The 19,526-nt window shown below is 39.7% G+C and overlaps 2 protein-coding genes across 3 annotated transcripts in view; both read left to right on the top strand.

The window, feature by feature from the left end:
• The window catches only part of LOC106095448 (myb-like protein J), a 277,231-nt gene that overhangs the window by 188,823 nt on the left and 68,882 nt on the right, over positions 1 to 19,526 (top strand). The window lies entirely within an intron of this gene.
• On the top strand, positions 7,374 to 10,200 carry LOC131994973 (uncharacterized). The gene is made up of 2 exons (XM_059362299.1): positions 7,374 to 9,189; positions 9,383 to 10,200. Exons 1-2 carry the CDS (start codon positions 7,684 to 7,686, stop codon positions 9,389 to 9,391), a joined length of 1,515 nt encoding a protein of 504 aa, XP_059218282.1. The 5' UTR covers positions 7,374 to 7,683; the 3' UTR covers positions 9,392 to 10,200.

The raw sequence follows: 19,526 nt of genomic DNA, 5'->3' as shown, positions 1-19,526 counted from the left end.
TGAAATTTGAAACAGTGAGTTGTTTTGAGCCTCCCGATATCCGACCTTAATATGGTGCACATCAGTTTTTTTTTTTTTGATACTACAAAACTGAACAGTGATTTATATTTATTAGACCACTCAATGTCCGTGAAGAACTTGGGTGCTTAAGTTATCCAATTTTCAACAGATTGTGACTAAAGGGGGTTTACTCCCAAGGTAGTGGGTATCCAAAGTTCGGACCGGCCGAACTTAATGCTTCTTTACTTGTTTATTTTCCAACTATAACACTATAGGGATACGAATAAGAATAAGCTGTAAATAAATTAAACAGCATATAGCTGTCATTTCTAGTTTGACAGATATACCAGTGTGAACGAGGTAACACTTGGTGTCCACTACCCTTTTGTTTTAGATAAAATTATTACACCCTTTACCACAGTAGTAGTGCAGGATACAAAACCTGGTAAATTTGTGGGTAACTCTTTCAAACAGCAACTCTGGCATCAGCCATAGCTGTGACTGTGACTATGAACAGAACAAGTGCTGTTAAAACGACATAACCGGCCATCAACGTTCGGTCATAGCGATTATACTCATGAGTATCCCATATATATGCACCAAAATATGTTTGCCTAAGCCCAAAATTTGAGTTTTCGACAGCAAGGCTCTCAAAAAAAAAAAAAAAAAACTGCGGATTAAAAAGGGACATGTTCGAAGTGTAACAAACACCAAAGACCACAGCAACTCATACACTCGCTGTACCCTTGTAGCATGCTGAGTAATGGCTTAGTGAGTAAATGAGAGGAGTGCGAGAGAGAGAGAGAGAGACAGCAACAAACACAGCAGGAGGATTAGAAATAATGACACTACCAACATCATCATCAACTATTACTAACTAAGGGCCTAACAAAACTGCTGTGTTAGTGGCAGACAGCCAGCAACAAGATGAGAACGACAAGTACCCTCTGTGTACATGATTAAGTACTGGTTGTACTTACTGTGTCAACGATTACTGGCGTTAATGTGTACATAGGTATATGCGAAGAGTTAAAGAGCGGTACTGGCACAGCGATTTTGTGGCTATATATGGTGGAGGGATTAATTTAAATGCTATGGGGAAAATGTCAAAGGATTGAGGAAAAGATTACCAACAAGTAAAAGCGTGCTAAGTTCGGCCGGGCCGAATCTTATTGTCTAAACATGTTGTTTAGCCTTAATGTATTATATGAATTTAATTTGAATTTAACCGAAACATAGTTTGAAAGTCATATGAATTAAAAATTGAACTATTAGGAAAATGTACAAATTGCACTAAAATTAGTATCGACAAGAATGTCAAAGTTTGTTTAAACTTCAACTAGTTCTAAAATGAAATAAAATAAAGTCGATAGGTTTCCTAGTTGAAAGAAAATTGTCAATCTGCCACTTGCTTGGCAGCCGCAAACCAAACTACTTGGTGAGAACTTATCATCTTTAAATAAAACCAACTTGGATTCTAACCTGCTCGTGCTACTCTTTTTTTCTCTATACCATTTGGTGAGTTGGATGGTGATTTTCATTGCTCGAGAAATCAACTTCACCCAACCTGACATAAAGCCGTGTCGTTAGGCCATTGAATCCATCAGCTGGTTCTGCTAACGTTACCGTGTGGAAGATAATCTCCTCTGTGACATCCATATACAGTCCACAATTGGAACAACAACCTCTGGAGTCGTGTGTCCAGCTTTCCATCGTAGCGACAGTTGGCGCTGATCCACACTCTCCTTGTCCCAACTCTATTCATGGTCCTTCGAGCCGGTCCTCTCGGCAAGAGAATCGAATTCAGCAGCAGAGAAGATCCCACAACATAGAGAAATGAGGTAAACCCTAAACGGAATGAAATATCACTTGTCAGTGTCATTTCGGGTACGGTAAGCTAAACAGCTTTGTTAAGAAGCCGGTGTGCAGTTATTGATACGGTGTGCCAAATTTAATAGGGAAGCAATTAGAAGAAGTGGTTTAGAATAATTTAATAAAAGTTTGCAGTCCGTCCGTGTATTAAGAGTGCATCTGTGAACATTTGCAGGGATTATGTTTAAAGAGTTAAAAAATGAACTAAGCAGCGAAAGACAGAAAGAAAAAGAAAACCTGTTCAGAAAATCATAGATCGAAAAATTCCTACCCGATCCGTTAAATTAGAGTATTTTGTCAGTCTAAAAAATTTAGTGAAGTGAGTTTCTTTAGAACTCACCAAAATTCGGCAAAGATATTATACATGTGGGAAAAGATGTGATACATGTGCGTGGAAAATTACAACGAGCGCAAATTCAGTGTATGAAATTCTGTAATTAAAAATTGCGATAATTATGTATATATATATATGCATATGGTTTATGGAAAAATTGAATAAAACACGTGCCTTGTGTTAAAAAATCTCCAGTTACATAATCTGCAAAAGTAACATTATTAAGAAGTGCAAGTGTAAGAAACCGTTATTGCAAATCGAACAGAAGAAATCTAAAAATTCGCAAACATAGCGGCTCGTATACCACAAGACATAACCTGCAAATTTATTTTCCTCATATCTACCATTTCGCAAACGTCATTATGATGTTAACATCATTCCCATTCGTTCCCATTGCAAATTTTGGCTCTTGTCTATCATTTCCCAAAAGTCATCATATTTTTAATTTCATTTCCATTCGTTCTTTCGCCAGTCTCTTTGGTCAGTTCTTTGGTTTTCGTTTCTAATTTCTTCTGTATTAATTCCTCTTTTTGCTAAGATTATGACAAATTTTATCGTTGTGATACCATTTACATTTAAACATTTAAACTTAAGAAAAGGAAGGAAATAATGAATTGCAGGAATGTTTTCTGTCCAATAACTAGTGATGCGGTTTGACTATAAAGGTCCAGAAAGAATTGAAAAAAAAAAAAAACCAAACGAAAAAAAAAAAGAAAAAACGCGCATATTTCGTTCGTATTAACCAACAATGCGAAAATTAAAATTCCACAATTCATCACATTAAAGGTAATCTTGTTTCGTTAATCTTCTCATTTGTAAACAAAGATCAATTTGAAGGAAATATCTTTGACCAAACACTTTTTCAAGAAGAAGTAATCCATTTTGTAAGACATTGATACATACATATTCATGGCAACAACTATTTACGTTTGTCTTGTTTTCATTACACTTACTTTCATCGCCTTTCTTCTTCTTTCTTGACAAATCATCGCACGAACATATCACGGTATAAGATAATGAGATTCCGATTCCACATCTAATCGAAACATAATTTTTTCTAAGCAACAGTACAAAAGAAACTGTTACCCCTATTATTGCATATCGGGATAGATCTAGGATAACATGCCAATTTCATTTAAATTGGGAAAAAATAATGTGGTTTACAATCAAATGAATTTAAATTAGTTGCTGTCACTAGAAGTAAATTCAAATTCATCGCTACGCAAAGGTTCATAGTCACCCGAAACTAGTTCATCAAAATTGTCCTTCCAACTTTTAATTTTGGATTTTGTCATATGGTTTACAATTACTCACTATTTTGTTCCCCCGCTTGTAACATTTTGTTTATTATATATAGCGGTTCATAGCCACCTAAAGACTATTGGGCTCAAACAATTTTTTTTTTATTTAGCAAGACCCTTTGTTTGTATGCAGACAGAGTTTTCCGGTAAGCTTTGATTGAGAGGCTATTTTTTTTTTTGAGACAATTTATTAAATCGGATTCTTTGGGAAATGTGCATAGATTTCGTCGATCACACCGGAATTATTGTTGTCTATCTGGCTTGGGTCACACTGAACGGAATTGGTAAGGGCTTACTGCTCATCAGTGAATTTTAGTTGGGATCGTGTAGGTCCTAGGGCAGTGTGCTGTCCATTATCATTATTTCGCGTTTAATTACCGACTCGATATAGAGATATTATTTTTCTCCTCAAAGGATCTGTGCTGACCATAATTGGGTCAACATACGAATATGTCTAACGATTCTTTGGACGATAGTACCACGGGTGGCGAGAATAGAAAGATGTGCGTGGTAGAGAGTAAATTTTATTTTTATTACGACCATTTGTTGATGCTTTGCAGTTATATAGAGAAGATAGATTTGATCCAGCAGACCGAGTCATTGGTACAGGCAAAAATGGAGGATCTTGAAGATAGATGGAAGAAGTTGAATTCTTCCTATGAGTCCATAATGCTGTCATCTGATCCGTCTGTTACCAAGGAAGTGAGAGATAAAGCTAAGATCAATTTTAATGTATGCTCTGAAGCATACTATGGGTCTAGATCTCGGCTTTTCGATATTTCGAAGATAACATCTTCTTCCGATCCTCGAGTAGAGGCTTTCAGAATAGGCATAACTCCGAATGATTTCCCGATCCCTCGCGGTGGTTTAGAGCCACACTCGAATGATTCACCCAATGTTTACATAAAGGTTCCTCCGTGCGATACGGAGGTTTTCAAAGGGGGATACGAGGAATGGCCATCTTTCCGTGATATGTTCACGGCGGTCTATGTGAACCACCCAAAACTTACTCCGGCACAGAAGTTGTATCACCTGAGGAATAAGACTCAGGGCTCTGCTGGTGCCATAGTCAAACGATACACTTTGTGTGATGAGAATTTTGAATTGGCATGGAGGGCTCTTAAAGCTCGCTTTGAGAATAAGCGAGTGTTGGTTGACAACCAACTTAAGATTTTGTTCAATATCCCAGTGGCAGCGGTAGAGACTAGTGATTCGGTCCAGAAAATACAGTCGACGGTGAATGACTGTCTTGCCACTCTTAGGACACTCGATGTTAAAGTAGAGTATTGGGATCCTATTTTGATTTATTTGATTTCGACGAAACTTCCGGATAAGACATTATCCTTATGGGAACAGTCCCTAAGCTCTCACAGTGAATTGCCGATGTGGTCCCAATTGGACGAATTCCTCATCGATAGGTATGAAATTGTTGAACGTTTATCCAGTATCCGTTCAACAAAAGATGGCTATAATCAGCCTTCTCCTCCGGTTAATCGTACTCAGGCTTACCATTCTCAGGAAAAACTGGATCTTTCGTGTCCTTTATGTGAGGAGAATCACTCTTTACGCATTTGCTCGAAATTCCGAGGTTTTACAGAACAAGAAAGGATAGACTTCGTGTTTAGAAACAAATTCTGCAATAACTGTCTGTCTACCTTTCATAGGAAACAGAAATGTAAGAGCAAGAACAAATGCTCGGTGTGTCAGAAATCACATCATACCTTGCTCCATTTGAAGCAGAGGTCACAAGTCGAGTCTGAGAGTAATAGGGTTAAAGATGGTCCTGTGACGACGGAACCTCGTCGTTATCCGAATAGTATGGCGGAGGACACATCCAATCCATCATCATCAGGTCTTTTACGCAGTGCTCAGGTACAGGCAAATTTTGCTTCAAGCAATGGAACTATTTTGCTTCGCACCGCTATGGTGCAAGTTGATCATGGAGGACAGCTTTTCACTCTTCGAGCATTGATAGACCCTGGTTCCCAACGCACATTTTTGTCAGAAAAGGCCAGAAATCTGCTTCAAATCCCTTATCGTAGAGCCCTATTTGATATCTTCGGTATAGGGGAACAGAAACTTTCTTCTAATAAGGAATGTGAACTGGTACTTTATTCCTCAAGATACAATCTTCGAATAGCCATTAATGCCATCGTGCTCCCTAAGGTAACCCAGAAATTGCCTTCCGTCTCATTTTCGATCACAAATCCGGAGGAATTAAGTGAACTTGATTTAGCAGATCCTTTTTTCAACAAGTCGTCACAGATAGATCTGATTTTGGGCAATGACTCTGAGAAATATCTCAACATCGATGGAATTAAGAAGAATATATGTGGGGACGCATCTGCCTATAATACTATTTTTGGTTGGGTCCTCAGCGGCCCCATGAGGACGGAACAAATTCAGGCGTTCACGACCAATGTTTTACCCTCTGAGAACACCGCTCTCAATGAAACTCTGCAGAAATTTTGGGAATTGGAAGATATTCCCGCTTCACCCCCAATTTCAGAGGAAGATCAATTCTGCGAGGAATTTTACGTTAAAACCACAGTACGTGGACCCGACGGTCGGTACATTGTACGACTGCCATTTAAAAAAGAGTTTTCAAATTCCATTCATCTCGGATCATCGCGATTCCTCGCCCTCGGGCAGTTAACAAGAATGGAGAATACTCTGTCGAAAAATCCGGATCTACAGTTTCAATACAATTCGGTTTTGGAGGAATATTTATCAATGGGTCATATGGAAGAAACATCTTCCGAAGAGGTTTTCTCTGACGGAAAGTTTTATTCTTTCTACCTCCCCCATCACGCTGTGGTGCGACCTGAACATAAAAGTACGAAAGTAAGAATTGTGTTTAATGCGTCCCGAAAATCCAAATCTGGATTCTCTCTTAATGACGTCTTATTGACTGGGACCACACTTCAAACACATTTGATAACCACTGTGTTAAATTGGAGGAAATACAAATATGTCTTCAGCGGTGACATACAGAAAATGTACCGGCAAATTTTAGTACACCCAATTGATCGGCCATACCAGAGAATTCTATATCAGAAAACATCTGATAGCGCAGTCAAAGATTACCAACTACGTACTGTAACTTTTGGTATAAACTGCGCCCCATTGTTGGCGATCCGTACTTTGCTTCAATTAGCATCCGACTGTGAGACACAGTTCCCGAAAGTATCTTACACATTAAGGAAAGAAACTTATGTGGACGATATACTTTCTGGCGGTTTTTCTTTACAGGAGACAATCGATCTCCAAACCCAGTTGATAACTACTCTCAAATCTGCGGGTTTCCCGTTAAAGAAGATGACCGCCAATAATTCTCGACTTTTGAATCATTTGCCTCCCGAAGACATGTATGACCTGAATTTTTTGAGACTGGATGAGACAAGCTCCACAAAGACTCTTGGAGTAATGTGGAACGCTTTGACCGACAGTTTTTCTTACGCGCTGAATCCTATAAACACAACTACAACCCTGACTAAACGAAAGGTGCTGTCGGCCGTCAGTCAGTTATTTGATCCAGCAGGCTGGATAACTCCAGTCATCATACGAGCCAAGATACTAATGCAGCAGTTATGGCTTGAAGGGTTGGATTGGGATTCACCCATAAGCGAGGAGTCACACTTAACCTGGGAGGGTCTCATGAAAGATTTCTCCCATATTATTGACCTAAGAATACCGCGCTGGATTCGATATATGCCATCTGATCGCGTTCAGATCCATGGCTTTGCTGATGCTTCTAAAGCAGCATATTGCGCTTGCGTGTACATAGTGGTTGATTCGGGATTTGAGTCTTGCTCCAACCTACTGATTGCTAAAAGTAGGGTAGCTCCATTGAAGACGGTATGTTTACCACGTTTGGAGCTTATTGGAGCCGAGCTACTAGCCAAGCTGGTGAATTATATTCTATCTGTTTTTGATTTTGAAATCGCTCACACCTTCTTGTGGACGGATTCGTCGATCGTACTTGGGTGGTTATCAAAACCTCCATGGTCTTGGGAGACATTTGTCGCGAATCGGACTTCAAGGATTCATTCCCTTGTTCCCAATGCCCAATGGCGTCATGTTCCTACTGCCGACAATCCAGCGGATCTTGGTACCCGTGGGTGTAGTCCTCGAGATCTTACGAACTCCAAGCTATGGTGGAACGGACCATCGTGGATGACTGCCACTTCGTCCTCTTGGCCAGAAATGGTTCCCATAACACCCCCGGGACCACCGGAGGGACTTGCACAAACCTTTCACATTGTATCAGAAGATTCTGAAATTTTGAAAAGATTTTCTTCATACGATAGAGCCTTAAGAGTTATTTCATATATTTATCGATTTTATCACCGGACACATCCGACAACTAGATCGACTGCGAATTTCTCCAGTGTGAGTCTTTGCTACGAGGAGATTTTGTTTGTGAAGCGAAGGTTAATACTCACGGCTCAGCAATACGGGTTCAAGGACGAATACAATGCTCTTTCTCAAGGTCTCCAAATCTCCCCAAAAAGCTCTTTGAGCACAATTAACCCATTTCTTGATGATGCCAGGATTATTAGAATTAATGGGCGTTTGTCGCAATCAACACTTCCATATAGCGAACGCCACCCAATGGTACTTCCAGGCAATTCATGGTTTTGCCATCTTTACCTGTCTCATCTTCACAAGTTTTTGGCTCACGCAGACTGCACGCTAATGTGCAGAATGGTACAGACAGAATTTTACATTTCAAGACTGAAACCCCGGGTTAAGTCTATTATACGCAAATGTAAGACGTGTGTTGTGTTCAAACACAAATCCTGTACCCAAATGATGGCACCATTACCACTTGATCGGTGTACGATCTCGCCACCATTCCATGTGACCGGCATAGACTTTGCAGGTCCATTCGACCTGAAAAGCTCATATTTACGCAAAGCTCCTTCGACCAAGGCATACGTATCAGTGTTCGTGTGCTTCTCAACGAAGGCCATACACTTAGAGCCGTGCTCAGATTTGTCGTCTGTGGCATTCGAGGCCGCCTTTGCTCGATTTGTTGGGAGGCGAGGACTACCCCGAAGGGTAGTATCGGATAATGGTCGGAATTTTGTAGGCGCTAGTAGAGTGCTTCTCAGGGAATTTTCACAGTTTATAAAAAATGCATCTGCAGATTTGTCGAATAGATATTCCACGCATGGTTTCGAATGGAGCTTCATACCACCTCACGCCCCACACATGGGAGGATTGTGGGAGGCTGCTGTTAGGAGCTTCAAACTCCATTTTAAAAGGGTAGCAGGTGCCCACAGGTTTACATTTGAACAATTTGCCACTATTTTAGCACGCATAGAAGGTGTTCTAAATTCTCGCCCTATATCAGCTTTGTCAGAAGACCCTACAGATTTGAGTGCACTCACACCGGGCCACTTTCTAAAAGGGTCCCCGATGTTAGCATTTCCCGAACCGATATCTCCAAATATTTCTATGATAAATCGATGGACGAAACTGAAAGCCATCCACCATCAGTTCGCGGTACGCTGGAGAGAAGATTACTTGAAATCACTTCAGAAACGATACAAGTGGAAAAACCCGCAATCTGACGTGAAAAAGGGAGATCTAGTCGTCGTTATTGATGATTTGCTTCCACCCAGTGAGTGGAAGCTCGGAAGAATCGAGGATTCCCAGGCCGGATCAGATGGTAAAGTAAGAGTCGTCAACGTGCGTACTGCTGCTGGGTTGATAAAGCGCCCAATAGTAAAACTATGTCTATTGCCCTATATGAATACAACCGAATCCGACTGTTAAAATCTCTTTATCGCACTACATACCTATAAAATTTTCCACTGTTTTGAGGATTTTTTTCAGCTTAACCGTATGCCACATTTTACCATTACAGATCATCTAGTAAAAATCAATCCCCAAACTCCGAGATATATCGTTGTATGTTGTGTAAGAGATTCCACAGCATAAGTGTATGTCCAAAATTTTTTAAGATGCAACCTGTTGAGAGATGCCGGACAGTGCGTCAATTCAAATACTGTGTGAACTGTCTAGCGAAAAGCCACACAGCCGCCCAATGTAAATCAAAAAATAAATGTCGCAAATGTCGTAATTGCCATCACACCATGTTGCACCCAAACAAACCGATGATTTACACTGGAACCTCAGTTACGAACACCAAAAGACAACAAAAGAACCATCCAAAGCAAAGAAAAAGTCAGCATACTCAACAACAGCAACCAAGGCATCATAAGCAACAGAAGAGCAAGCGAATTGGTCAAAAGGCTAAAAGGAACACATCCATTCAACCATTTATAAACCAAACCATAATTTCAGACGCCATTCGATCATTAGCAACTGTACTTTGTGCCACCCACCAGAACGATCATTTCTAAGCCCGGCGCCATGTCTAAACATGTTGTTTAGCCTTAATGTATTATATGAATTTAATTTGAATTTAACCGAAACATAGTTTGAAAGTCATATGAATTAAAAATTGAACTATTAGGAAAATGTACAAATTGCACTAAAATTAGTATCGACAAGAATGTCAAAGTTTGTTTAAACTTCAACTAGTTCTAAAATGAAATAAAATAAAGTCGATAGGTTTCCTAGTTGAAAGAAAATTGTCAATCTGCCACTTGCTTGGCAGCCGCAAACCAAACTACTTGGTGAGAACTTATCATCTTTAAATAAAACCAACTTGGATTCTAACCTGCTCGTGCTACTCTTTTTTTCTCTATACCATTTGGTGAGTTGGATGGTGATTTTCATTGCTCGAGAAATCAACTTCACCCAACCTGACATAAAGCCGTGTCGTTAGGCCATTGAATCCATCAGCTGGTTCTGCTAACGTTACCGTGTGGAAGATAATCTCCTCTGTGACATCCATATACAGTCCACAATTGGAACAACAACCTCTGGAGTCGTGTGTCCAGCTTTCCATCGTAGCGACAGTTGGCGCTGATCCACACTCTCCTTGTCCCAACTCTATTCACTTATATACCCTCCACCATGGATCGCATTTGTCGAGTTCTTTTCCCGACATCGCTTCTTAGGCAAAAAAAAAGTATATAAGAAACGATTTGGTCTGCTATAGAGCGATATTAAGATATGGTTCGGTTTAGACCACAATTAAATTATATTTATGTTGGAGACCTGTGTAAAATGTCAGCCAATTCGAATAAGAATTGCGCTCTTTGTGGGCTCAAGAAGTAAAATAGAGAGATCGTTTTATATGGGAGCTGTATCGGGCTATAGACCGATTCAGACCATAATAAACACGTATGTTAATGGTCATGAGAGCATCCGTCGTACAAAATTTCAGGCAAATCGAATAATAATTGCGACCTCTAGAGGCTCAAGAAGTCAAGATCCCAGATCGGTTTATATGGCAGCTAAATCAGGTTATGAACCGATTTGAACCATATTTGGCGCAGTTGTAGGATATCATAACAAAATAATACGTGCCAAAATTCATTCAAATTGGATAAGAATTGCGCCCTGTAGAGGCTCAAGAAGTCAAGACCCAAGATCGGTTTATATGACAGCTATATCCGGTTATGGACCGATTTGAACCATACTTGGCACAGTTGTTGGATATCATAGCAAAACACGTCGTGCACAATTTCATTCCAATCGGATAAGAATTGCGCACTCTAGAGGCTCAAGAAGTCAAAACCCCAGATCGGTTTATATGGCAGCTATATCAGGTTATAAACCGATTTGAACCATACTTGATACAGTTGTTGGATATAATAACAAAACACGTCCTGCAAAATTTCATTCCAATCGGATAAGAATTGTGCACTCTAGAGGCTCAAGAAGTCAAGACCCAAGATCGGTTTATATGACAACTATATCATGTTATAGACCGATTTGAACCATACTTGACGCAGTTGTTGTATATCATAACAAAACACGTCGTGCAAAATTTAATTTCAATCGGATAAGAATTGCGCCCTCTAGAGGTTCAAGAAGTCAAGACCCAAGATCGGTTTATATGGCAGCTATATCAGTTTATTGACCGATTTGAACCATACTAAGCGCAGATGTTGGTAGTCATAGCGAAACACGTCGTTCAAAATGTCTTTCAAATCGGGTGAGAATTGCGCCCTCTAGAGGCTCAAGAAGTCAAGACCCAAGATCGGTTTATATGACAGCTATATCAGGTTATTGACCGATTTGAACCAAACCTAGCACAATTATTAGATATCATAACAAAACACGTCATGCAAAATTTCATTCCAATGGGATAAGATTTGCGCCCTCTAGAGGCTCTAGAAGTAAAAACCCAAGATCGGTTTATATGGCAGCTATATCAGATTATGGACCGATTTGAATCATACTTGACACAGTTGCTGTATATTATAACAAAACACGTCGTGCAAAATTTCATTGCAATCGGATAAGAATTGCGTACCCTAAAGGCTCAAGAAGTCAAGACCCCAGATCGGTTTTTATGGCAGCTTTATCAGGTTATGGACCATATTCGACACAGTTGTTAGAATTCATAGCGAAACACGTCGTGCAAAATTTCTTTCAAATCGGGTGAGACTTGCGCCCCTTAGAGGCTCAAGAAGTCAAGACCCAAGATCGGTTTATATGGCAGCTATATGAAAACATGGACCGATATGGCCCATCTACAATCCGAACCGACCTACACTAAGAGGAAGTATTTGTGCAAAATTTCAAGGGGCTAGCTTTACTCCTTCGAAAGTTAGCGTGCTTTTGACAGACAGACGGACGGACGGTACAGTGAGTTGAGTTAGACCCCTCGACATCTTTTTCTAATATGGCCCAGGTCGGTCCAGATTTGGATATGGCTGCCATATAGACCGATCTCTCAATTTAAGGTTTTGGGCCCATAAAGGCGCATTCATTGTCCGATGTCGCCGAAATTTGGGACAGTGAGGCCCTTTGACATCCTTTTTTAATTTGGCCCAAATAAGTCCAGATTTGGATATAGCTGCCATATAGACCGATCTCTCGATTTAAGCTTTGGGCCCATGAAGTGTCCATTTATTGTCCGATTTCTCCGAAATTTTGGGACAGTAAGTTGCGTTAGGTTCTTCGACATCGTTCCTCAATTTGGCTCAGATCGGTTCAGATTTGGATATAGCTGCCATATAGACCGATCTCTCGATTTATGGTTTTGGGGCCATAAAAGGCGCATTTATTATCCGATATTGCCGAAATTCGGAACAGTGAGTTGTGTTGGTCCCTCCGATATACTTCCTCAATTTGGCCCAAATCGGTCCAGATTTGGATATAGCTGCCATATAGACCGATCTCTCGATTCAAGGTCTTGGCCCCATAAAAGGTGCATTTATTCTCCGATTTAGCCGAAATTCGAAACAGTGAGTTGCGTTAGGGATTTCAACATTCTCCGTCAATTTGGCTCAGTTCGGTCCAGATTTGGATATAGCTGCTATATAGACCGATCTCTCGATTTTAGGTTTTGGGCCCATAAAAGGCGCATTTATTGTCCAATGTCGCTAAATTTGGGACAGTGAGTTGTGTAAGGCCCTTTGACATTCTTCTTTAATTTGGCCCAAATCGGTCCAGATTTGGATATAGCTGCCATATAGACCGGTCTCTCGATTTATGGTCTTCGGCCCATAAAAGGCGCATTTATTGTCCAATATCGCCGAAATTTGGAACAGTAAGTTGCGTTAGGTTCTTCGACATCCTTCCGCAATTTGGCCTAGATCGGTCCAGATTTGGATATAGCTGCCGTATATACCGATCTGCCGATTTAAGGTCTTGGCCCCATAAAAGGCGCATTTATTGTCCGATTTCGCTAAAACTTGGGACAGTGAGTTATATTAGGTCCCTGAATATTTTTCTGCAATTTGGCCCAGATCGGTTCAGATTTGGATATAGCTGCCATATAGACCGATCTCTTGATTTAAGGTTTTGGACCTATAAAAGGCGCATTTATTGTCCGATTTCGCCGAAATTGGGGACAGTGAGTTGTGTTAGATCCTTAAAATTTCATTTTCAATTTGACTCAGACCGGTCCAGATTTGAATATAGCTGCCATATAGACCGATCTCTCGATTTAAGGTCTTGAGCCCATAAAAGGCGCATTTATTGTCCGATTTTGCCAAAATATGGGACAGTGAGTTGTGTTGGGCCCTCCGATATCCTTTCTCAATTTGGCTCAGATCGGACCAGATTTGGATATAGCTGCCATATAGACTGATCTCTCGAATTAAGGTTTTGGGCCCATAAAATGTGCATTCATTGTCCGATTTCGCCGAAATTTTGGACAGTGAATTGCGTTAGGTTCTTCGACAGCTTTCTGCGATTTGCCTCAGATCGGTTCAGATTTGGATATAGCTGCCATATAGACCAATCCGCCGATTTAAGGTCTCAAGCCCATAAAAGGTGCATTTATTGTCCGATTTTGCCAAAATTTGGGACAGTGACTTATGTTGGGCTTTTACACATCCGTATCGTTTATGGTTCAGATTGGTCTATATTGGGATATGGCTATGGCTATATTGTTCTACAAAATTGAACAATGACTTTTTTTTATTAGATCACGAATTTGGTCCAAAACGGAAAATATTTCTATAAAGCTGCAATGGGGGCATACATTTTGCCTTTCTACCTGTTTAACCTGATATTGATTAGTTGAAACCATAATTATTAAAAATTGTCATCAAAGACATGGCTTTGCATATCTCGTTTGAACACTCCATTTATTGGCTTCTTAGAAATTTCATTTGTTTAAATAAAAAGCTTTTTTTTATTCTTGAGCCTTAGTTTCAATCTCAGCCATTGAATTCACCAGGACATACAATTCGGTATTTTTCCGTTTGGTTTCCATTTCTTTTGTTCGTTGGTGGTTTCCGTTATGATTTCAAATTTCCTCTCATCGCAAATGAACCCTCAACTACCATTTAACCCCAGGCAATAGAAATAATAAAAATAACGGTATTAAGTAATTGGTTTTTTGACCGGCACCGGAAATATCGTATTTCTCTTTGACTCCGGTGTTTCCGTTTGTCGGTTGCAGTTGCTTTCGTGAAAAAGGCTTTGTGTGCGTTTTTTTTTTGTTGCTTTTTGCCTTGAATGTGTCCTTTGGCATACGCAGTGGCAACATCAAAGGCAAGGACAAACAACAGTCTCAAGCATGGCTTGTGTTGGGGTATTCAATAAATAAAATTATTATCATAAAGCATATAATAAGAGGTACAAAAAGGAAGAAAGAAAGAAAGGGAAGAGAAGAAAAAATATTTATTATTGTAATTTATGAAATATTTGCATTGATTTATTGTTGATTGCCTGGTAAGACCTCAATAATCGAAATTATATTGCTAGCAGACAAAAATAGTCCATAAATAAGGGTGAAAGTTAAAGTGGTATATATTTCCAATTTCCTTGTGGAAGCAGAGATGGTTTTTATACAGAAATTCTGTATGGGCACAAATGGAGACCATATATTTCTGAAGTCTAAGCTATTATGTTATAATTTATGTTGCTTTGACAATTTGTGATTTTAGCTTTATCCCTTCATTTTATCATTTTCAACTTAAATGTATGCTTACATTGAGTCCTTGTAGCTGTGCAGTAGCTATGCTATTTGCTTGTGCACCTTGTAGGAGTACTTAAGGGATTAAATCAGCAATAATACCACATGATCCCATTGCTGCACCAGAAAAGCCAACAGCAAAGCCCTAGCTCCTTAGAGATAACATCCAAGTCAATAAGAGAGGAATATCTGCAATATGCAACAGTGAATGGGAAACGAATGAAAATTGAGATATTAAATGAAATTTTTATTTTTATAATGTTCACTAGCTGAACAGGGTCCGCTCCGCTGGGCCTTCTTTAACTCTCTAATATCATTTTAGAATGGGGACACTTCGCCCTGAATATGGATATTGAATTCTGGCCACTGTAGCCTATGTCCACTTATGAACGCCGGACTTCGAATCATGGCGAGAACATCAGACAAAATTGAAAGCGCTGGCAACATTTGCGAGGTACCATGTCATGCATGGTCTTGTAAAAAAATCTCCCAAAAGAGGTGCCGCAGTGCGGCTTGCCATTCGTATTCCGCTATAAAAAAGGTCCCTTATCATTGAGTTTAAACTAAAATCGGAAAGCACTGATTGACGTGTGACAAGTTTGCCCCTGCTCGGTTCCTGGGCAAAATTTTACTCTACTCCCAAATGCATTTTTATACCCTACACCACTACTGTGCTACAAAAATGCAAATTTTGCCCATGAACATTCCATTAAAGAACAGTGGCAAACTTCTCACATATCAATGAGTGCAGACCGATTCAAGTTTAAGCTCAATGATAAGGAGCCTCCTTTTAATAGCCGAGTCCGAACGGCGTGCCGCAGTACGACACCTCTTTGGAGAGAAGTTTTACACGGCATTGTACCTCACAAATGTTGCCAGCATTAGGAGGGGAAAACCACCACTGAAAATTTTTTCTGATGGTTCTCTCCAAAGAGATGTCGCACTGCGGCACACCGTTCTGACTCGATAAGTATACGGATCGGCTTAGAATCACTTCCGATTTAGCTATGTCCGTTTGTCCGTCCGTCTGTCCATCTTTCCGTCCGTCTGCATGTATGTCTGTCTGTCCGCCGTCTGTCTGTCCGTCTGTCTGTCCGTCCGTCCGTCTGTCTGTCCGTCCGTCTGTCCGTCCGTCTGTTCCTCTGTCCGTCTGTCCGTTTGTCCGTCTGTCTGTCCGTCCGTCTGTCCGTCCGTCTGTCCGTCCGTCTGTCCGTCCGTCTGTCCGTCCGTCTGTCCGTCTGTCCGTCCGTCTGTCCGTCCGTCTGTCCGTCCGTCTGTCCGTCCGTCTGTCCGTCCGTCTGTCCGTCCGTTTGTCTGTCTGTCCGTCTGTCCGTCCGTCCGTCCGTCTGTCTGTCCGTTCGTCCGTTTGTCCGTTTGTCCGCCTGTCCGTCCGTCTGTCCATGTATTCTTGTAATCAAGGTACAGGTCGCATTTGTTGACCGAATTTCACAAAATTTTGCATAAGTGTCTTTTTTGGTCCAAGGGCGAACGCTATTGATTTTGGAAAAAAAATCGGTCCAGATTTAGATATAGCTCCCATAAATATCTTTCATCCGATGTGCCCTTTTAAAGCCGTAGAAGCTACAATTTTGGTCCGATCCTTACAAAATTTGTCATGAAGTGTTTTTTTTACCGACCCAAAATGCTTGCAAAATGTTATTGAAATTGGTCCAGATTTAGATATAGCTCCCATATATATCTTTCATCTGATATGGCCTTTTAAAGCCGTAGGAGCCACAATTTTGGTCCGATCCTTACAAAATTTGGCATGAAGTGTTTTTTTTTTTTTGTAACGATACAAAATGCTTGCAAAATTTTTTTGAAGTCGGTCCAGATTTAGATATAGCTCCCATATATATCTTTCATCCGATATGTCCTTTTAGAGCTGTAGGAGCCGAAATTTAAGTGTGATCTCCACCAAATTTGGCATGAAGTGTTTCGTATGACATCCCAATATGTGTGCAAAATTTCATCTACATCGGTTCAGATTTAGATATAGCTCCCATATATAATTTTCGTCCGATTTGACCTATAAAGGCTGTAGAAGGCACAATTTTGGTGCGATCTTTACAAAATTTAGCATGAATTGTTTTTTTTTAACGACCCAAAATGCATGCAAAATTTTATTGAAATCGGTTCTGATTTAGATATAGCTCTCATATATATCTTTCATCCGATATTCCCTTTTAGAGTTGTAGGAGCCGCAATTTCGGTCCGATCTTTACAAACTTTGACAGGGACGGTTTTATTCAACGTCCTCATATGTGTGCAAAGTTTCATAAAAATCGGTTCAGATTTAGATATAGCTCTTATATATATTTTTCATCCGATATACACTTTTGAAGCTGTAGTAGCCACAATTTTGGTCCGATCTTTACAAAATTTGGCAAGGGCCGTTTCATTCAACGTCCTCATATGTGTGCAAAGTGTCATAAAAATCGGTCCAGATTTAGATATAGCTCCCATATATATTTTTCATCCGATATGGCCTTTTAAGGCTGTAGAAGCCACAATTTTTGTACCATCGTAAGAAAATCGTAGAAAATTCGATATTTCAATAGGTATGCAAAATTAAATTCTGACTAAATTTTGATATAAAAGCGATAAATTTTTTTGGCATTTCCTTACTGGTTTTTAATTATGATTTTCAAAGTTTTAGGTTTCAATTTGAGTTAACGTGTTTATTCTCTAAATTTTATAGAATCGTTGCACTATGTGACACATGTAAATGCTATTTGCACTTCTCGTGTCATTTAAGTGGTTGTACTACGACAACTTTATTTAACAACACCATGAAATTCCCCATACACGTTTAATTCTCTTCTCATGAACATAGGTGGGTCTTCGTTCTCCCCATATAAATCACCAAAAGTACAGCGAGGACGATGCCTTACATGTTTGCCAAGGAGCCCATGACAATATGTTAAATATTCAATGTTATTGGCAAGTGTTTATTTTATATGTATGCATGGGTATTTGGGAGATTTGTGGGGGCAAATTTTGGTTTCGGGGACTATGTGCTCTTCACAGTATCAGTTTATAATTGAGACCTTATCTGGGTGAATGCAAGTGTGAAGACCAAATGAACACTTGGGACAAGTACATTGGGATTGAATTTAAAATTTAATATTAATTAAAAAAATATATATATATTTAATTAAATAAAATAAAACGAGATAAAAACAAGGCATTAAGTTCGGATGGCTTGATTCCACGATATATGTGTTGATTCAAACTCTCTTTTCGTACAGCGGATCCATGTCTTTTTCGGGCGTACCTTCCCTCGCAGACCTTGCGGGTTCCAGTCTAGAACATTTCTAGCTTTATCTTCGCACTTTCGGCGTAGGATAGAACCTAACCAAGTCAATTTTCTCTTCGGGATTTCTAAATCGAAAGGTGAAGTGTTTGTTCTTATTTGAAATTTTTCATTTGAAAAACATTTCCGGCAAAACCGTATTTCAAATAGTGGAATGTACATGGGCAACATTTGAATTTGCAGTTCGCATCTGATAACCACTTTTGGGGCAAAGGCAAACCGGAAGTATTTACCGGCCACTCTCAATATTTGAGGGGCAGTCCCACTTCTAAAAACCACATGGGTTATCCGGTTTAAGTAAAGGCTTTTCTAGCATCCAAACTTTATTAACCAAAATCTTCGTAGAAATTTAATTAGCCATATGAGATTCAAATGATGACATTTCCCAGCATGGTATTTCACTATCAGCTAAGTGCTGATTTTCGAATATAAATATTCCAAAACAAGTAAAAGGGTACTAAGTTCGACCTGTACGAAACTTATATACACTCCACCATAGATCGCACTTGTCATGTTCTGTAAATGACGTTTAAAATATACATATGAGCTAAATCAAGTTAATGACCAATATGGACCATACTTGCCATGGCTGTTAAAAGTCGTAAAAATATCCCACCTCCATAATATCAGGCAATTCGAGTAAAAATTGCGCTTTGCAGGGGCTCATAGTGTCAAATTGGTAGATCGTTATATGGCAGCTACTATATCAGGTTATTATCCGAACTAGACCATACTATGCAGAGTTGTTGGAAGTCAAACCAAACTCACACGTGTAAAATTGCAACCAAGTTGGATAAGAATTGTGGACGAAATTGGACGGACGGGTGGACAGACGGACGGACATGGCTATTTCGACATAAAATGTCATGACGATCAAGGATATGTATACTTTGTGGGGTCTTAGACGCATATGTGTCGATGTGTTACAAACGGAATGACGAAATTAGTCCTATGGTGTAGGGCATAAAAATTTTGGCTCATATATTGTAGAAGAAAGTGCAGCGGTGTTGGCCAGGTTCAGCTAGTATTAAATAAAAACAAATTTCGATTAAAATAGTTTCAATTAACTTCTTTTACCAACTATGCATCAGACTATTTATTTATTAATTTTTTGGGTTACATTGTTTTTAACTAATTTATTCTCTTATCTTTTATTTCAGGTAAGTTTTGGCGTTGATAATT

Source organism: Stomoxys calcitrans, chromosome 2 (assembly GCF_963082655.1).
Source record: "Stomoxys calcitrans chromosome 2, idStoCalc2.1, whole genome shotgun sequence".
Taxonomy (NCBI): Eukaryota; Metazoa; Arthropoda; class Insecta; order Diptera; family Muscidae; genus Stomoxys; species Stomoxys calcitrans.
Note: the sequence above shows the minus strand (reverse complement) of the source record. Positions and strands in the feature narration are given on the sequence as shown.

Bases quoted from the DNA above. Each gene is read 5' to 3' on its own strand.
- LOC131994973 (XM_059362299.1), top strand. From the start codon at position 7,684: ATGACTGCCACTTCGTCCTCTTGGCCAGAAATGGTTCCCATAACACCC.